The following is a 21551-nucleotide window of genomic DNA, read 5'->3' as shown; positions in this document are numbered from 1 at the left end:
AATCCTGATTTTATCTAAAGACACGGTTGACCACATTCATAAAAATGAAGGAATTAACTATTGGCATCGTAAAAATCATTCATTTTCACCAGATACTGGTTAAAACAGCTCTTATATGAAATTCCCATTCCAGGAAAGTTTCCAATTAATCATTCAGTCGGTATATATTCATAATTATTCACTCAGTATATTTAGTATTTATCTAGGATATTTATTCATTATTCAGAATATTTATCCGTAATATTCAGTTTAGTATCCTATTATTTATTCCTATCTCTTAAAATCAAGGAGCATAAAAGATGCTGCAAATTAAGTTACAAATGTTTCAATCATACTTACCAAAATTTCAATTCAAGGGCATACCTGCATAACAAATAGAAACCAAAGATATAATTTTATTTTATCTTTAAAATGTTGACAAACCATTTTTTTATTTAAATTACGTTTTTTTATGCCTTCATAGGCATAAATTAAAATTATGATAATTAAGACATGGTTAACCGCAGTCATAAAAATGGAAAAATTAACTATTGACATTGTAAAAAATCATACATTTTCACCATATACTTGTTAAAACGACTCTTTTATGGAATTCCCATTCCAAGAAAGTGTTTTATAATTTTTTTATGTCTGTGTTTACTTAAGATTCTTCATCTCATACGGATGTACGATAATCTTTTGTCGTAGGAAGGGGTAAAGTTGAAAATCACGGCATTTGTGTCCGACAAGGAAGTCCATTCTATATTAGAAAATAAAGTAATAGATTTGCTATTGGCATCAATGCAATACGAACAAATAGCACGGACAGCACGGTGAAACTGTTTGATAGTCGGGAAAATTTTCTTTATTCTAATTGCATGTCCTGTTACAGGAAATTTCCGAGAAATCGTTCCATTAGAATTTATTGACTGATTTTTCACTCCAACAAATAAAAAAATTGGCAAGAATTTACGAAAAAAACACGCAATGGACCTAGATAAGTAATTGAATGGAATTCGTCAAATAAAAACAACGAAAAATGAAAAGATATCGAGTGTTTATTACTTTCTGGAAAAAAGGGTTATGCACAGAGATGATATTTTCATATTAACTGTAAAAAAATTTTGAATTTGATGTTAGCTAATTCCAACGATTCGTTAATTTTAGTCTCAAGACCATTTTTCTGAAACTAAACAAACCGGAAAACCAAATATAAACTTATACTAGTTTGAACAACAAGCACGAAGTGATGAAAAATCACTAATTTTAAAATCGTGAGAAAAAGTGAAGGATAAAGGACAAAAAGAGGGCTACTTGTATTAAAGAGAGAGAAAACAACATAACGACTAGACATAATTTTGAATTTAATTTAATAGATGAAAGATTGCTATCACTGATTATGTATTAGGTTTAACCAGATATCTCACTCCTAGCAAAATACACGGTTCGTCGTGATCCTCAATTACATTGGCTCTCTAACAAACTTCGCCCGCCCGTGCCATCTGGCACTATGTCACTGGATTCGATGACGCTCTGCTAACGCTTAGATTGGATAACGTTCCTTCCGCGCAATGTCATTAGATACTGTCAACCTTTGGGAAGGCATATCATCTTATCGGGTGGCTTTGGAGTTTCCAATAATTTTGGAGTGAGATATCTGACGGAGTCTAATACATAATCTGTGCTACTATCAACAATATTATTCAAATTAGTGTATAGAAAGAAGAAAAACGAAAGAAGTATATAGAAAAACGAAAGAAAGTGTATAGTGTATAGAAAGAAGAAAAACGAAAGAAGTGTATAGAAAAACGAAAGAAAGTGTATAGTGTATAGAAAGAAGAAAAACGAAAGAAGTGTATAGAAAAACGAAAGAAAGTGTATAGTGCATAGAAAGAAGAAAAACGAAAGAAGTGTATAGAAAAACGAAAGAAAGTGTATAGTGTATAGAAAGAAGAAAAAGAGTGTACCTTTTGATGCTTTGCTTTTAACATTCCAATGATACTGTCGAGTCATTACGTATTCATACTCTTCGTCGTCTTTATAGTCAACTCCTTCCAATAGGTCATTACGACGTTTCTCCATCGTTTCCTCAGTTGGAAGGAAATAAGCAACGAACTGTTCTCCTGTTTCGTCCATCACGCCTCTAATAATAAAAATGAAAAAAATGTATATACAATTAAAACAACCAATTAGTATTTACTTGAGTACTAGGTACTATACTCCCCTTCTAAGCGTGACGGACGTGTCTCAAGAAACCCGTACAAGTGACACCAAGCCTGTTCATGAAGAAAGTGACCAAACACAGAGATAGTAAATTTATGGCCACAAATCGGGAGGGGCTCACGGGACTCTACTAACGTGTTTTCTGATGTCAAAGGAGTTCGGCCAGTAGCTTAACCTATCATCGGTTAATCGACATTAGTCAAACATCAATAATTAATTTATTAATATTTATTAATCTACTAACTTTGTCTGACAGTATTCAGACCAATTAACGAGTCAAAGTAACTATGGTGAAATGGGTCAAACCAATCTTCCCCCCCTGAATACTTTGTGGATAATGTAGAAAATATCAATAAGTAAAGCCAGTATAAATAAAGACAACCAAAACAATGGTGAATTAGGATTGGTTTAATATAATAGCTCATAATATTAATAGCTACCATTCTATCCTTTGGTCTTGGACCTGATACTCCTTAATTTTTAACCGATTTTCATTTTGTAAGTAGCGTTCGGATTTTTCAAGAAAGATCAAGTTCAATGTATTCCTTAAATAATTTAAAAGGTCTGAAAAGTGCGCTTGAAAAAATACGACTCTTGGCGATACGCAATTAAACTATTCGGCGTATTCGCTAAAGAATCCCCGGAAATTTATAACAGCGGAAAGCGAACTACATTTATCATGAAAATTACTGGTCTAATAAATGAATTTCAACTATTGGTAACAGTACAGCTACTGCGTTTACCTTTCACATTTCAAAGTAAAAACAAACTGAAATTGCCGTCATTGGCAAGTCATCTCGTAGGAAAACACAAATATCCTTCCTGGATATATTGTTTTTTGTTACTTATTTGATGGATCTATTATGTTAAGTGCACTGTATGATTAAAAAGGTGCAAGACATTAGTCATGGTAGTATATATTCCTCCACAAAGGAATATATTCCTCTGAAGGAGTCAATAATGACCCAGATTTAATTTTGTATTCAGTTTCAGGAACAAAAAGATAAGATTCCATGTGGGAATATTGTATTTGATTAGGGGAACCTCAATGGCTAGGTTGGTCTAACTGGAATAGATGGTATCCTAGCTTAGGCTGAAATAGTATAGGAAAGACAAAGAAGAAGGGTAATAGACTACATGAAACAGGTTATTGATACTAAAATTAAGTATTACCATTTAGCATCATTAAGAGTTAGTTTACATCTAAAATTTCGGAAGGGTTCATAATTACCAGTTAGTTATGATGTTGTTAGACTTCAGAGAGATAATCTGAGAGATACATTCCAAGAATGTTTGGGGTATGAAATCGAAGAGTTTGAAGTTTGATAATAGAGAAGATGGATGGAATGGAAAATAGTGTGTGAAGTAGCAGAATATGGGGGGCGGGGGGACTTAGGAAACTGACCTACATCGTTTCACCACCATAAATCGTAAAACTATTATTAAAATGTAGATTAACTGTTTTACGCTAAGAGATATTCCCCTAAATGCTATTGTTGGTCTTTCTTTTTTCCCAGAGAAATGGGAAAAGATGTAAAACCGTCAAAAATTTTAATTGGTCGTTTACCCTAAAGAGTGGCTCGAGTACAAGTGACTACTACGTGGTTTGTTCTTAACTAAGCTGTTGCTAGGAAAAACTAAAGGATTCTCCTGTGTGTGACAAATGTGTTCAGTAAAGTAATACAAAGAAGATTCGGATCATAGTCAGCCGTGCTGGTTGCAGCGACTTCATGGTTGCAGCAATAGCTACAGCCTGGTGGGTGTGCGATGGTATGCTCCGGCAAACCACTCAGGGGTTGCCGTCCCTGCCCACAGAGCTTGAGCGATAGGTGCCGACTCCTGCCCCTATTGGGGTCACCACCACCCTTGTTGAGGTTAAGCATGAAGTCTTATGACCATTCCTAATCTGATGAAGCAAAGTCTGTCTTAGGAGTTCTTTTGTCCGCTGACTCTGCTATGGCTGGATCGCAAAAACCCGAGAAGGTCGACTTTCGGTGGAGGTGGTGTTGCTACGTACCTTAAAAATAACATCCTATTTACGGCACTTTCGATTCCTAGCGATAAGGAGGTCCTTTTGGTGCAAGAAAACCTACCTAACAAATCGTCTGTTATTGGTATAGTCTATGACCCACCAAAGATGAAAACCACTGAATATCTGGAAGACTGCATGGAATTTGTGAAGCAAAAGTTCCCTAAATCAGGTATAATAATCCAAGGAGACTTAAACATTCATTATGAAAAGTCTTAAGGCTGATGCGGAAGGCGTAGCTCTGCTAGACCTGAGTCTTGCTTATGGCCTAGAACAGCTTGTTGAATTTGACAATTATATTGGCCCTCATGGATCGTCCCGGCTTGACCTCTTCTTAACTGATCATTCGTATTTTTTTAGTGTTGAATGCTATCCTTTTGCTAGCGACTATGTGGCAGTTATACCTCGTGGAAATCTGAAAATACCTCCACCTGTAAAGCACGAGCAGATCATCAGGCAGTATCACCACACAGACTGGGGTGGTCTGCGAAACTTCTTATCGGCAAAGCCGTAGAGTAAATTTTCAAAAGAGGCCCCACGTAAAGCAACGACATTTCACTAAAAAGCAGTCACAGAGGCCATTGAGCAATTCGTCCCGTCCAAAACAGTATAAGTCTCATCTCGATATAAGCCTTGGTTCAATGCTGATTGTAGAAAGGAAACCAGGGCCAGAAAGGAAGTTCAAAAGAAATGGCGCTTGACTAAATCCGACGAGGACCGGGCTGCTTTTATTAGCGCTCGAAACGAGTTTGTGAAAGCTGCACGTCAAGCTAGAGCCGATTACAAACACAAGTTTGTAGACTAACTGAAAAGTACCTCAGCAAAGCGGTGGTGGAGGGGGTCATCAAAGAACCTCTACCGTCATCTCAACCAATATCAATTCCCTCGCTTCATGTCGAAGGGACAATGATCCAGCCAGGCTAGGAAAAGGCAGATGCTCTTGCACAAGCCTTTTCAAGGTTTCCCAACTTGATGAAGCCAGAGTCTCCCCTCCCCTTTTCCGCCAAGAACATAGACGAAAATCACCAGCGTTAACATAACTATTAGTATGGTGCTCAGAACGCTAAGCCATCTGGGTGTCACCAAAGCTTCAGCACACGACACGATTCCCAATCTCATCCTTAAAACATATTCCCATGAACTTGCTGGTCCTTTCGACTCTGTGTATAGAAAATGCTTTGCAGTTGGATCATGAAAGCCTTGAAAATTTTTCATGTGGTCATTGTTCCAAAGGCAGAGTCCGACCTTACTAATGTAGGATCGGATCGTCCAATATCTGCTGTCCTGCGTATGTACAGTTTAAGAAAGCGTCATTAATAAGACACTTTACCAATACCTTGAGAACACATCTATCGTTGGCAGACACGCAATACGGTTTTCGCAGAAAACGCTCTACATTGGACTGTCTGATTGCAAGATATCAAAAACGGGTTGAGCTTCTTCCTGAAGGACATAATATTCGCCTTCTCTCTTTTGACATCGCCAAAGCCTTCGGTCACGAATAGCACAAGGAACTTCTTTGTAAACTGAAAGCCTGTGGAGTTGATTTGAGGCGCTTGCTGACTTTCTTCGTCAGCGATCATTGCAAGTTGTCCTTGACGGCTTCATATCAAAAGAACACTCAGTCTTATCAGGAGTACCCCAAGGAATTATTCTTGGGCCAACTCTTTTCTTGGTGTTCATAAACGACCTAGGCGACAACCTAGTGAAGAAAACTCAAAACTCCGCTGATGACAGGATAACAAAAACATCAATTGCAAAGGACAAAGATCCTAGCGAATTCCACAGGGAACTTCAGGCTGACTTGGAGAAAATTGAGGCGTGGGCAGATGCATGGCTTGTAAGTTTTAACGCATCCAAAACGAAAGGGCTCCTAATTTCTAAGGCGCGTAATAGGAGGGATCATCCTGACTTCTCTTCGGATCTCTCATGGACTGAACATCTCAATAAAATTAGATTCTCTTGCTCCAAGAAGTTAGGAGTTATCCTAAGAAGCAAAAGTCTTGTCCCAAATGAGTTCATTCTGCCACTTTTCATTTCATGTATCAGACCTGCTATGGAATATACATGTCCTGTCTTCGCTTGCGCACCAAAAATCCACATCACTCCACTCCAACAAATTCACAATCGAGCAGTTCGTGGAGCAATCTCTGGCAACATGAAAGCTAAAGTCCCGCAGTTGATCCAGGAATGTCTCGACGTGGCGTCCATGTCGGTTTTCGACAAGTACATGTATAACCTCCATCAAAGGAGCTATTGAAGCTCGTTCTTGAAAGAGCAAAGCCCTTACAATCAAGTCTCCGAAGTACAGCTCATCAGGACTACCTTGAGCATTGTACTCCCCGCCAAGAATATCTGAAAACGAGTTTATGAAAATGAACGTCGATCATATAATTTTATGTGACAGGAAGCACTGAACACTCAACACGAAACCTTTATTGATTAATATTATACACATTTTTTTATAATTAAACGGACAATAATTGTGTCCATATATGTACATGTTTTTCTCGAAATCGGCTAATTTTTTTCCTGAAAATTATCCTTTTGATATTTCTTGTCCAACAAAAAAAGATCTAGATAGGTCTTTTTTTGTTTCTTTTTTCTGTTCTTTTCCCCCAAAATTTTTCTTTTTCTTTTTCCCCGGAGTGATTGTAACTAAAGAACTAAAGAATAACACAATTATGTTAATGCGTAATTTGATATTTCAGAAGATTGGTGTAATAGAACAAGTCTGGTATTTTACTAAATTATGTAACAGCATAATTAAGGCAAAAATAATTACAAGTGAAAAGGCTGAAAAAGTAGTTCAAATTAATCTATAGTTAGAAGGCAAGCGACACCAAGAATCTCATGTATACAACACTGTCACTAGTCGAGTGCCTACAACACTGTCACTAGTCGAGACGAGCTTTTGATACTATAAATATATTAATAACTTTATTATTATATTAATTATATATTAATAACTTATTAATAACTTATTAGGGCCATTAGGAATGAATATCAGTACATATTAAACTGACAATCTATGCTCATTTGCTGTTTTCAGCAATTATAATGAAATTATAACTAAGAAGTGATAAGGGTATAACTTCCGTGATTTTTACAAACAATGCGGACCTAAGGCCAGATTGATGAATACAATATTACATTTTGGAAAGCTCCGCATAATTCTTGCCTGCGAAGGAAATGATGGTTTTCACAAGTAATGATACGCTCTTACGATATTTAATAGATGATTTACACATACATCATATATTAAACACAGGAGAAAGTTTTGGGCTTTTCCTAGCTGGATATAGTAAAGAACAAAACCCAGGGATTCAGGTAGGAGAGTCCCTCAAATATAACATCATACCCATAATAACGTCATCTTGTATACAAAGATGCAGCTTTTTGTCAAAAACTGTATTTTGTTTTTAAAATTACATTTTGTTAATTATAAAAGGCACTAGATATGACAGTCTCTTTTAAAATGAGCCTTTAGACAGCTCTCTCTTATGTTCCAGTGCCCTGCTAGCAGGGGAAAAAAAGGGGGGAAATAGAAGACATTTGTGCTACCCATGCAAAAAAGTAATTTTCCTTGTTGTTCAAGGCAGAGGAGTCCAAGTTTCCTGTATAGGATTTTTGCCATGGCGATTTCAATGGTGTACTTCTTGTTTCGTTCCAACGCTATTTTTTGGGATTTCAGGCTATTTGTCGAAATCCCAAAAATTTGTTTTCAAAACAACATTTCCAAACAGTTCGCGGTAACGAACTGCTCATCGGCAGACAGAAATTATTCCGTGTATGAAGGGGACTGCCCCCTTCTCAATATCTCGCTCTTTACGCTAAAATTCGACCCTTTGTCTCAATTCCTTAAAAACGATTCCTGAAACACAAGGGTCGTATAATTAGAATCAGAGCCTTTTTTAAAGTTCTTAAAAAAAAACTTTAGCGTGAAGAGAGGGGTGTTGAGGATGGGGCACCCCCTTCATCCACAGAATAATTTTTATTCATTTTAAGTCTTAATGTTGCTCCTTACTTTCAGTAGAAAAGAAATTCTTTTTTTGAATAATCGAGATAAAGGTATCAATTCCTGAAACAGCTACATATGGCAATTTTTTCTCACTAGCCAGTTTTTTTTAATATGTTTTTTAATTTTTGTTTACTATGGGTAGGTGGTCTGTTCTTTACTAGAAACACTGTACGAGCTATTTACTTCTGAGTCCCTCATATGTTATTTGCTACAGGGCCAAGAAACAACAATGTATTGCACTAACGGTGAACCTAACTCACAATTTTTTGAATTAGAATCAATAAATTTATTCCAATAGTCTTGGTATTTAAAGATGTCATTCTGCGCATAACTAAAATACGGCACCAGTATTTTACTTCGTTATTTATTTGGTAGGGATAAGCTAAAGCGACTTTTTAATTTAACTCCTAAAAAGGCAAGAATAGCATTAAAAACATACTGTTAATTTGTACCTGAATGAATTGCATTGTTTCTTGTGCCCCTCAGTCCTCTTAAGTGCTGTCTAAGTCCTCTGAGGTGCCGATGAGCAGTTCTGTCCCTTATGAAATGAAAATCAACTACGAAAGTGATACTAAAACAGAAAAACAATGAAATAACTGACCTGATCATAGCCTGAGACATTTCTTCCATTTGATGAGAAGCGGACATGTTTGCTGGTGCTGGATCAGCATCAAAAATAACCTGAGCACATGGATATTTCCAAAGCTAAAATAAAAGAAAACGTTTTATTAATAAGTTAAATGCATAATTATCAAGATTCTTTTCAATCAAAAAAAAGAAGTAAGAAAAACATACTAACATCCCACAGTCTTGTCAACAGGCATAATCAGGCATAACTCCTGATCAATAAACAATATTAGGCTAGAGGCTGTTTTAGAGGGGATAGAGGCGGCACTTCCGGACGCAGAAATTTTAGGGGCGCAAAATTTCAAACAAATATTCTAACATTCATTTTGTGATTTTACAAATTTTATTAATAAAGTAGAGAACGCAGTAAAATGAATGAAAATAAATAGCAAATTATTAATTAATTAATAAAATTAAAATGAATAATAAATGAAAAAATATTTAAAAAATAAATTATTTATTAATTAATAAATTGAAACTAATTTTTTAAATAAATTAGAATCTGGCCTGAGTAAGACCGGAGGGGGAGGATAATCAAGATTTTGTTCCGGGTCCAAGAGAGGCCCGAACCACTACTGTATTAGGCTGATTTTTTTTTTAATCAAACCTTTAAGAGCCCTTTTAAGCTTACCAGAGACCTAAGAATGCTCTCTAAGATCGGACTTCTAAGAAAGAACTGAACAGAGATACCAGTGATTTAAGAATACATTACTCATATTTCGGCTTTTTCAACAGAGAAGCCATTGCCTCAGTAATCCCGTAGATAAACCTAGAACCACCTTCACATTCACATAATCAAAGATGTTATCAACCGCTTAGATGTCAAAGGGTATCAACAAGGAATGCAATAATTAAAATCCGAACTCAAATGACATAGTTCTCCAACTTATTTAATTGCTGGTGTGTTTGTTTTGAATGAATGAATTTTTGATCTTTTATTTGCCAATTGTTTGCTAGTTTCCGTCGATGGCAGTTCAAATTTTTGGGTTTTGTGCAAATTGGTGAATGACTCGCATTATGGTTGCAAAACGAACAAGGTAATTATTATGTAGATGTTTTTGAGGCAAATGGATTCTAATGCGCGTCTGTTCCCGGATATTATACAGGGCTCCCACGGCGTCATCAGTTTTTTTAATGCAATTGTTTTTCATGCAATTGCTTGTCCCACTCACACAAGCATTTCGTATTTTTGACTTTAAAGCCATTTTTGCATGGCAAATAACTGAATTAGTCAGGCGTAGAGCTGAGAAAATCATCTGCTTAAGCATTTTTTTCCTTTTTAATAAGTAATGCTTCCATGAAAATTTTCTTTTGTCTAATCCTTATTTTTTTACAAAGCAAAATATTTAAACAAGTATAAACTACTATAAATGTAGACAGCCATATCCCACAAGTCTTCAACTATTGGCTGAACTTCACTAACTTTCTTGAAAATGTTCAATAAGGTTCTACTTTTTTCTGACAGCAATGAAGTCAACAAAGTTATGCGAGGAAAACGGTTTGTTAACGTTGTGAACAGCTTCATTAACTTTATTGACGCGGTGGGAGCTCGTGAGCGAAGAATTTTCACAGGACTCTTTTCGAAAAATATTCTTCAGACAAAACATGCTTCAACTTTTGCCACAAAATCCAAATACACACAGACTTATAGGTGTTACCTATTAAAATTTTTAAGCTATCGCCTGTGCACCCCACCATTTGAGAGTAAATTAATAAGATCCTCCCCCACTGTAGGGGCAATGAACATGCACGAAAACGTTCCCATATGCACTAATTAGTTCTTTTTTTTAAATACCAACATTGTACAGATAATCGGGTAATAAAGTCAATGCCCTATATAAAGATCGCCAAAGCAGTCAACAAAACCAAACCGGCACAAAATTTAAAAACTGACATACTAAACGTAATCTGGTGCAAGGTGAAAACACTCAGATTTTTCTTTCTTTCTTTCTTACTGTCGTTAAACGACACTGAACTTTAATCAATTTTTATTAGATGCACTACCTTAAAAATTTTGTTTTAGAAAAACAATTATATGCTCTGAACTGTAATTTCCGAAAATACTGAAAAGCGATGGTAATTAGTTTACCTCTGAAGTTCAACAGCACAGCTATGTAACTGTGGCACTTCAACTTTTTTTTTACAAAAATTAAGCAAACAAGTACCTTAGAAGGAAACCACCTTACTGTCTGTGAGCCACTCATCGTGAACCAATCATTTACCACTGCACACTGGTCAAATTGCATGGAGTGTCAGAGCAATTTTCTGCTGCAGGGGTGAGGTTTATCAAATCAACAAAAAGCAAAATGTTAGTTTGAAATTTTGAATTAACCTAAATAGATCTTCAGGGCAAATTTAAGTGAGTCAACCTTTTCATGTATGTATGCATGTATGTAGGTATACCTTCGTGATTTCATAGAAATTAGAGCACTATTGTCACGGGGATCAAACCAAGTTTTAAGGCCGACATTTTCCAGACAGAGTCCTTTTGACCGACCCTACGCGGTCAAATTGTCAAATGGAAAATATTACAACCTCTTTGCTGAGCTCGTAAAATTCAGAAAACATGTTGGACGGAACATTGTAACGTCAAAATTGGGATTGCTCGTCCTAGAAATTGTCAGTATGTCATTGCAGCGGTGGGCATAGTACACGAAGGATTTTACTGAAATACATGACAAGAACAGAGCTTACCTCGTAGTCTGGAAGAGCCGGAAGGATTTCAACAGGATATACGCCTGCTTTATTATGGTGTCTTTCTATAGGGACCTTGGCATCTTCAAAAGTTTTTTCAATTGCTTTGATTTGGCTTTCTTTATCTGAATACAGAAGATCCTCCTAAAAAGAATGAGTAACTTGAAGAAACTCTTAATTACGGTAGTTAGAGTACCAAACAACAACAAAGGCCACACTGCCTTTCGATTATAAAAACAACAAAAAGTAAAACAAGAGGCAATTTACCTCAGACAGTGAAGTTGTTAAATCCCTGAATATTTCGGCTTTACATCTAAGCAAACCACGCATATAAATAAAACAGAACTTACAAAAAAGTCGAATCTTTAAAACTGAAATTGAAAAATTAAAACTACCCCAGATGTTCAACCAGGACTAAAGATGACTGAGGGACATAAGAAACAATGCCATTCATTAAGGTAGAAATTAACAGTATGTTTTTAATGCTATTCTTGCCTTTTTAGGAGTTAAATTAAAAAGTCGCTTTGTAACTGGTTCATTGGTTTTGGATATTGGTTTTTTAATGTAATTTTTAACTCATTTTTAATCAAATTTGAGTATTATAGCATTGAGTGAATACTCCCCAAATCTCTAGTTAAATAATTGTTATTATTTTTCTTAAGTTTTAATTATGATTGCCTCGCGTAGAACTTGTTTAATTCCAAAATCATTGCTAACGAGGGAGGTGTTTCCAAGAAGTATTTCATGGTTGGGATTTCCAAAAAGAAATGATTGTTTAAAGGAGGATCAAAAGAATTATGAACGCTATTTGAACTTAATGCCTTGGTTATATCATTTGTATGCTGTTACACGCGTTTTTCTAAGTTCAGATGGGTTCTACCCATACAGTTATTGCCGCAGTAGCATGTTATTCGATAAACCCCTCTTTGGCGAGTAAGTGGGGTTTCAGCTTTAACAGAGTTTACAAGATACTAGACTCTGTGTAGACTATTAGTATTTCAAAAATCACGAATCTTCTAAACTCTGGTAAAGATAAAACCCCTGTTAAGAGGTTTACCAAATACCATGTTCGCCAAAGTTCGCCAAAGAGGGGTTTACCAAATACCATGAAACTGCAGCAATAACTATATGGGTAAAACTCATCGAAACTTTGAAAAACGCATAAAAATGATATAACCAAGGCATTAAATTCCAATTGTGGTCATAATTCTTTTGATTCTGTTGTAAGCAACCACATTTTTGAAACCCAAACTATGGAACACTTTTTCAAAACACTTCCCTTTTTAGCAATGATTTGGGAATTTCCACATCTTGGGAAACTCTCTGGCAACACCGCCTTTAATGTCCAGATGTTTAGCTTTCCATCTTGTTTAGATACCGTTTCTCCTACTTCCGGCTTTGACGATATACCTAGATTAATTATAAAACGTATCCAATCCAGGATTAAGATCGAAGCTTTTCTTTTGTGCTTTCGGGAACCCGCAGCTATTGCGATCGATCACTAGCATTCAACCCTTCGTGTCCTTCTATTTTGATCCTTTTTAGTAAACTTGAACCTTAATATGTATATGATAAGGTTACTTGTATTTGGTACACGTCTAATATATTCGTTAGAATTAAAAATGTGCTGCCTCCGTCCTGGCCTGTGCTTATTCAGAATTACTAACTCTGGGATCGAACTAGAAAAACAATTCCTTGTACATGAGAAAGCATTCCGAAACAGAATACAGATAGACAATAGCAGCTAATCTTAATAAAGAGAAACAAATATTGATTCACTTATAAAGCATAATTGTACTCACTTTGAGCGATTTTTTGACATTGTATCCCACTTTTGCTTCAGCCTTTTCAATTGCTGTTGTTGGCTGGAAACGTGTCGCTTCTGTTGAGATATATTCTGTTCTTCGGAGCCAAGATACTGTTTTTCTATGCTGAGCTGACCTAACGAATTTTTTTTTCTCGTAAATGAAACATAAAAAAATAAAAACAAAATCAAACTATGATCATTATTTACTTAACTCTTATTCTCGGTTTCGTCAATTTTTATCTTCACTTCTCTTTTAGATCTCTTGATTTCTACTTAATTTTTAACTAAAGATTTAGCAATCACAATGTATGCAGTTCTATTGATCTATCAGTTCTTCAGCAATTACTTCCTTTTGTTTCTACTTTCCTATGGTGGATCTTTGGGAAAAATTGGCAAATTTTCTGGTCTTGTTGTTAAGAGGTTCCTAATAAGCCAATGGTTCAGAGAAAAATCTTTAGACAAATTAAAAAGAAAAGAAGATATCTTGTCTGAACAAAATCATAATCCCCCCCCCCCCCGAAAGGATTGTCTGAATAGTAAAAACGTAACAAAAATGAATATAAACATATTTCTAATGCATTTTTAAGTCTTTTTGTACCCCGACCCCCTGAAAAAAAATATTTTTGCAACCCGCTCCCCCCACTCCCGAAAAAAAATCCTGGATACAGCCCTGTGTGAAACGCTGATATTATACGGATTTTTGAGACAGGTTTTTAATATGAAATCGTCAACCATTTATCAAATTCAATGCCATTAAATTCATAAGAACTCATTTCTTCTCACCCAGGAATAAAATTTAATAAATAGATTGGTTCGCTCTTCTATTGTTCTTTATTAAAATAGCATTGCTGCTATTAGTTAAACTAGCCTGCTGTTTAAAAATTTAGTAATCTAGTGAAAACAGTAACTATAACACATTCATAACAAAGGTGATAAGACTGAATGTAGTACTTATTGAGTAACCAGATTTAAAAGCAAATTGCTGAAGATCATTATACTTATCAGACTAAATGGTGCTGTAGACATAGTTTTAAGGGCAGATCAGGTTGATTTGGGGCACATAAAGAGGTTGATGACCAAATCAACACACTAAGATTAATAAGTGAGAAGAACCTAAATTTTCAGACACCTTTCCTTCTAACTTTTTTAGATTATGACGAAGCCTTTGATTCAGTACATAAAAAAGTCTTTGTGAAGGATCTATCCTTGCGGTGTACTAATTATGCACATTAAAGTAACTAGTGCCCTGTAAGACATTAACATTGATACGGTTGAGGTAGGAAGTGAGTTAAGTAGATAGTCCGGTGTGGAGTCAGGAGTTAAGCAGTGAAGTATTCCTATGAACGATCATACATACAAAAAAAATAAGTAGTAAGTAAGTAAAAAAAAGTAAAAAAAAGTTAGTTAAGCCGGCACTAGACCCTTGAAGTCCAAACCGGCAGTGCTGATCTCCACTTCGGGGCCTTCAGCCAGGAAGTACAATGGGGGAGGAGGTTGGGGGCCAACCATCCTGTGCTTTCACACACCCTTCCTGCTTACCTTCCCCAGATTTCTCCAGGTACCCATTTAGAGCTGGGTTGACTCTAAAGTCACGCCAATGACCCTCGTCCCAAAGCAAATGACCACCTACGCTTGGGATCGAACCCGTGCCCCGTGAATAATGAATTCTCAAACCAGCGCGCCAACCACTTAGCCAGGGCGGCCAAGTGGTTGGCAATTTATGGACTACTCTCATTCCTCAAGAAGTTAATACTCAGCTAGATTTAGACACTAGATGGTACTGACAGCTGTAAAGTATCGCTCTACAACACGAATGCTTCAAAAGTTCTAGAAAGATATGCAAGATGCTACCCAGGAGAATCATTAAAGGATAGTTTAATGTACTTAATTGAACGACTGTGTATCAAATTTGTACAAATACAGGGTTCAATCCTAGTGATTATACTGAAAGAAGGATTGAAAGGTTTAGGCTATCGAAGAAGAATATGTTGCTCAAAACCGCGCTTTTTTTTAATCCAACTGGGGCTGAACGAAAAGCATGACGACTCCAAGTGGAGTGGAAGAGATTGTAAGAAATATACAAATTAGCAGAACTTCATGGAAAAGAGTTTGTTTGATTTCAAAATGTTTGTGTCTTAAACTGTATAAGTCAAAAATTTAATAAAAATGCATTTTAATTGTAGGATTAAAAGCCAAAACATTTTAAAATAGAAAATTTGATTAGGTTTCTTGTTTCTTAGATAGGCTATTGAAACTTGTGCAGGGTACACTATGCACACAGGGTATTTGAAATTTTCTCATAGATTTTATTTCCTATTTATATCCTAATGATGCAAAAATATTGAAGTGTATCATTTTAAAATTAAATTCGCAAAAAAGATATTCTAAAAATTGCTTTGAGCTTCTTTGGAACTGTTATCACAGCTGATGACGAGATCCTTAGATCTCATCATCTAATCCTTATACCGGATTCTAATCCTTATACCATTTTTCCTAACAAATCACGTGAGTACTTACGTTGCATAACGTGATTACGCTGTATTGATTGCTTCACTTTTGTTTTTGTCTTAATTGCTTAATACTGTACTCAGTGTTGTGTAAAAAAAAAAAAAAAAAATCATCAATAAACTAACGTCTTTAAATCTAAGCCTTTAAGACTATAATAGAAAATACCTTTTTGAATCTTGTGGGGTGTGAATACTGTCTTCCTCAAACAATCTTTCATCAGCCGGATCCAATTTTGCATTTGTATCTGTTACTATGTTAGGATTATTAGTAACCAAGTCGATGGCCACGCCCAGATCATGTTCTGCTAGTACATCATATTTGTAGCTTCTTTCTAGACTTGTTTGTTTATATTTGATAAATCTAGGGAAGAAAGATAGAATTATACTAATATTACTGATGGGACAAATTCATTTTTGGGGGGGTAGGGGGCAATACTGTTTCTACTTCATAGTTCCGATTTAAATTCGAAGAAAACTAAAACCCACTCCATTCTCGATGAATTTAATTGATTATACATTCGAATACATTTGCAAACGCCAAGTCCCCTCCTTGCAGCCAACTGGTATGATACTGCGTTTATGCATCTCCCCATTATTGAACTGCAATCATGCAGTCTCTTAATTATAAATTTCCCTACCGCACATCACCGCTTCGTAATAATGGCATTTAATTTCATGGATATCAAAATAACCATTATCTGTGTCTCTTAAAATCTGAAGCATACTCAAATCCAAACTTCTTACTTGCACAATAAGTCTCGCCTTAGGAACGAAATCCTAAATTATTTTGTTCTTTTGAGAAAAAAACTAGCCATGCAGTGGGATTTTTTTTTCGGAAGAGGACACTGATAAAAACGTTAAGACTTCGCAATAAAAAATACGAATGGCTTTCATGTGTCCTGATAATTTTTTGACTGATTTTGAAGAAAGAGATCCCAATGGAAAACAAGTGTTACATGTAAACAGGGAGATTTATAAAAAACATACTGTGTTACAGATAATCTTGATAAGAGCTGGGAATAAGTGACGTTCAACAAAATTCTTGACATGTATTTTAAGGAATCACCCAAAATCTCTTAAACGTATGGTTGTGCATGCTTATTAATAAATCAACAATTTAAAATGCAGTTTTAGGTACAAATGTTTTACTTTCTTCTACTTTTGAACAATTCAAAATTCGAACATCTATATATATATATATATATATATATATATATATATATATATATATATATATATATATATATATATATATATATATATATATATATATATATATATATATATACCAGTATATTTATGAGCATAAAAGAATTCCAGCTATCTGCCATCCAGTATTATATGACTTATCAGCACCATTACATTTTTGTTAACTAATTAGTGCACCAAGAATAGTTACAAAAATAGTCAGCCAATGGCAAACAGGCAGTATAGCAGCAATAAAAGTGACTATATCATATATTTCTATATAACTAGAAATATGGTTAAAGTCACTCTAAAAATATCTTACTAACGTCAATGGATGTTTTCCTATCGTATGCTAAGACATAGTTGCAATTAAGATTTTAGGTGACTTAGATTACAGTTTGAAGAAAACAGAAAAGGAGAAGAATTGAGCAGTTAGAATAAGGTGTTGCCCCCCCCCTCTTTGTCTTTTTGTCCTAAGTCCTCATTGTTGCAAATCATGGAACAAGATTAAAAGTTTACATAGTCATTCGAATGAGAAAGATTGAAAAATATAGAATCAATTTCCTAGAAGAAAAGACCTGAAATATACTAAACAATCAGAAACCAAAAAAAGAACACAAATAAAAAAAAGATATATTTTTTTTCAAGTGGAAGTAAAGAGTAACGTTAAAACTGGAAAACGAACAGAAATTGACCTGTATATGAGGGAAGCTGTTCCCCCCCCCCCAGCCTTTGACTTTATGCTACAGTTTGAAATCTTTCTGCAATAGGTTCAAGAATGAATGTTGTAACACAGGAACAACGCAACAAAGTTTTTTTTTGCATTGCCTCCAGAAGCTTTTTTATTGTCATTTGTTTTAAATATGTAAAATTTTCAGTCCAAATGTTTTGAGAGGGAATCAAAAATAGAACATTTGTATAAACAACTGGCTAGATTTTTATTGCATTGTAAGTGGTAGGCATCATTGTACATATGATAATTTCTACTTATTTTAAATTTTAATGTTGCTCTTTACTTTTGTTCAATTTTTTTTCAATTTAATTACTAAAATAAACCGTTTGATGGTTTTTGAATTATGCTTTTGCATGAAAAAAACATTTAAAATACTTCTATTTTTCTTCATGCTGAATGTCTTCCTAAATGCCATAGAAAAGGGAATCAGAATAAAACAAAAAAGAGAGGAAGCCCAACAGATCCTAACTTTCATGTAAATGTTGGTGAAACCTAGTTTATTTTCCCACCTATTCCTATCCCTTCATATTGAAAATCATTAACTAAACGTTTGAAATGCTCACTCAACCCACAACCCCCCTCACAATGAATCCGTAGTCATATTGCCTTTACATCAATAGCTTTAAAAGTCCTTGAAAATGGCTTCTGTTCAGCTCCCTTTGAGGTGCATAGACTTTTGTCATGATTTTATCTTAAATTCATTGATAAAAAGTTAAGGTTTCATATTCCAGGTTGTCTCAGGTAGTAGTGTCACACAGGAAAGTAAATTGTAAGCCACAAAGTATTAGTGTACTATCTTTTAACTGTGAGCTATAATCAATTATCACTATATCAATCATTGTATGCTGTAAGAATAAAGTTGCCACTTTTCTTGTTTTCTTTTTTATTGCATTTGCCCATCTTTTATCCTTGGCACAATTACAGAATAATTGGCACTTGTGATTGGTCTAACTAAACTTTCAGGATCCCTCCCTCTAGCTTGACACCTTTGAAGTCAACTATCCTGCTTGATCCCATGAAATCAGCAGAAGAAATTCTTGTACACATTATGATAACCATGCAATTCAACATTGTTCCCACACATAATAAGAAAAATACTAGACCTACCTATTGGAGGCAAATGGATAAGAGATGAACTTGAGGTCAAATGGAATATCAGGTAAGTTGTTAGAGTACTTAACTCGACATACAATATCAGTCCTAGAAAAAAAATGAAATTACTTGATGCTTTGTTACTTATTTTAGCCACAACAGCATTGGTGCACACAGGTCCAAATTTTGGGGAAAGAATCAGTACTTTTCAGGAAAAGAGGGGGACTGAACTTCCAGAAAAGTATGATATTATGGGCAGATTTTCTAAACTTTGCTGAAAATTCCTTTGGTCCTTTCTGAAAGGAGAGATTGAAACCCTGTTTCCTCTATTTGCAGTTATACAAAGTATACTATAATCTTTTCATTTTTTATTTTTTTTTTTTTTTTTTTTTTTTTTTTTAGTGAGTGAAATTATATTTTGTCAGATAAAGTAAAATTTAATGTAGAAGTAAAATCTACGTAAAAATTTAAGTAAATTTTAATGTTAAAGTAGAATTTAATCCATATATATTATTTTTCTATTTCAAGAAAACTTAGAACTGAATTCAGGAACAACAGTTCCAATATACATTTAACAATAATAACAAATTGTTTCATATTAATCATACAGGAAAACAAACAAAGTAACAAAGAAAAAAGTAAGAAGAAACACGAAAAGAAAAACTCCCCCTATGACAAAAATAAAATTAAACATCAAAATAAATACACAAGAATAAGGAAAGGGCCTAACTACAAACAAGCCTTTTTTGAAACTCTGAATAAAACTTTTTAGATGATGTTAATATCTATGTAACACTAAACCTTCGAATAACCTTATGACTACTGAAAATTTATATTAAAGACTAAAAAAATATGATTTGTGTTTGAGAATGTAATTGAGTAAAACGGCACTGCCATTTTTGTATGTAGTGAAATTTTTCTTTGAGTATTTTTGTAGTTTAAATAGGTAAAGTAAAATGGAAAGGGAAAAAATTATAAATTTAAAAAGTGCCATCATTATAACTTTTGTTGATATTTTGTCTTTTATGTATTAATGATGTTTTTGTAAGAGAAAATTATAATGACTGATTTTTTTTTTTTTTTTTTTTTGAGACAAGATTGGTAAAGAATAACAGCCACAAGAAGGGCTACCTGAGGGGATAGGATGTCCTTTGGAACCGAACGGCCAAATTTCTTGGCTTTATGGTTTTGGTTTTATTAGTATATGGTAGCTTAAAATATTTCCAATTTGGTTGTTAATAAACAATTAAAGTGTAGGCAATTGCAGAGGGCAGAAGCCAAGCTTATTTTCTCTACAATGTGTAGGTGACACTTAAAATTAAGATTGGCTTTGTTCTTGTTTTTAGGTGTTGTAATCACTGAGAGGATAGGGGCGGACACAACAGTAACAATATTTACCTTCCACAAGTAAGACCAAGACAATGCAAACAATTGAACTGGTTATGGAGTATGACATATCTGGTTGTTACGTTTGACCATTACTCACTCTCTCAATTTTGAATTTGTTTGTGTTATCTCCTGCTTTCTGTTGGCTTACCTCACTTACCACTTTGGCAGTGGTTACATTTACTAATCATATGGTCTATGTCTTTTATAGTGTCAGGCCAGAATACACTCATCCTAGCTCATTTTTTGACTAGAATGAAAAAAAAGTTGCAGCAACAATAGACTATAAGACCTAAGAATTTTACTAAAGAAACCTAAAGGTACACAAAGTACTCCACCAAGACTGCAAAGAATTATTATAGCAATCCAGAATTTGGGCATACAAATCATATACTTCCCATGATTAGAATCCCCAGTTGGAAGGCTTTATCAAGTTTGCATGTTTATTAAGTCTGCAAGTTTTGTTACACCAAAAACAAAAATCTTAATTTGCAGTGCCCAGCTTTCTTAAATATGTCCTAATGCATGATAGCAATCAAGCAAATCATAGGAGCAACAGAGAACTGCAGCTAATCATCAAAAACAAAATAATTTGCCAAATAATCATCACAAAAGCAATACTTCTATATTTAAATAATAGAACAATTGTGATAACTGACAGAGCTGAATGGACTAGTTTTGAAGGATGATTGGGCAATAATCCTCAGATTACAAAAATAACATGCAGGGGCAACTAAATCCATCATGTCTAGGCATATTCAGGATGATTTTATTCTAGCCTAACATTGCATAAAATATAAAAAGCATGACTGGAAACTTTTTTACTTGTGCTAACATGGCAGATAATCAAAGCAAAGATAATACTGACTACCCCATACCCATTTAGGGCTGACATGCTTGAGCTCATAGAAATAGTATCCAGGCACCTTTGACTACAGCAGATTTATAAAAGTGTACAAAATCACTATGAGCATATCGCCAGAGGAAGGGGGGTAAATGTACTTTTCAAAATCTTGGGGGGGGGCATTTTTTTTCTTTAATGAACATACCAAAAAAGGATATTTTTCCAAGAAATAACAAAATTGTTGAAATCTAGGAGACAAATATCCCCCCTCCCAATTAGCACCACTCTAAAACATGCTAGGCACTTATAACACTAAAAATCAAATTTTGTCAGATATGGCATGCCAAAATTCTTACATCAGACAGCAGGCCTTGGTTTCCATCAAAACAGGTAAGAGATTTCAAAATTCAGTTTAGCCATT

The 21551-nt window shown here is 34.8% G+C and overlaps 1 protein-coding gene across 1 annotated transcript in view; it reads right to left on the bottom strand.

Moving 5' to 3' along the window:
- Positions 1 to 21551, bottom strand: part of LOC136028980 (RNA polymerase II-associated factor 1 homolog) — a 35917-nt gene that overhangs the window by 6591 nt on the left and 7775 nt on the right. Inside the window, exons 2-7 of the mRNA XM_065706977.1 lie at positions 18916 to 19008; positions 16054 to 16248; positions 13376 to 13514; positions 11574 to 11717; positions 8854 to 8957; positions 1947 to 2122 (exon numbers count right to left, since the gene is read on the bottom strand). Coding sequence (XP_065563049.1) covers positions 1947 to 2122; positions 8854 to 8957; positions 11574 to 11717; positions 13376 to 13514; positions 16054 to 16248; positions 18916 to 19008 — 851 coding nt within the window. The remainder of the gene's footprint in view (positions 1 to 1946; positions 2123 to 8853; positions 8958 to 11573; positions 11718 to 13375; positions 13515 to 16053; positions 16249 to 18915; positions 19009 to 21551) is intronic.

This window comes from Artemia franciscana, chromosome 7 (genome assembly GCF_032884065.1).
Source record: "Artemia franciscana chromosome 7, ASM3288406v1, whole genome shotgun sequence".
In the NCBI taxonomy this organism is placed as follows: domain Eukaryota; kingdom Metazoa; phylum Arthropoda; class Branchiopoda; order Anostraca; family Artemiidae; genus Artemia; species Artemia franciscana.
This window is presented reverse-complemented; position numbering and strand designations above follow the sequence as displayed.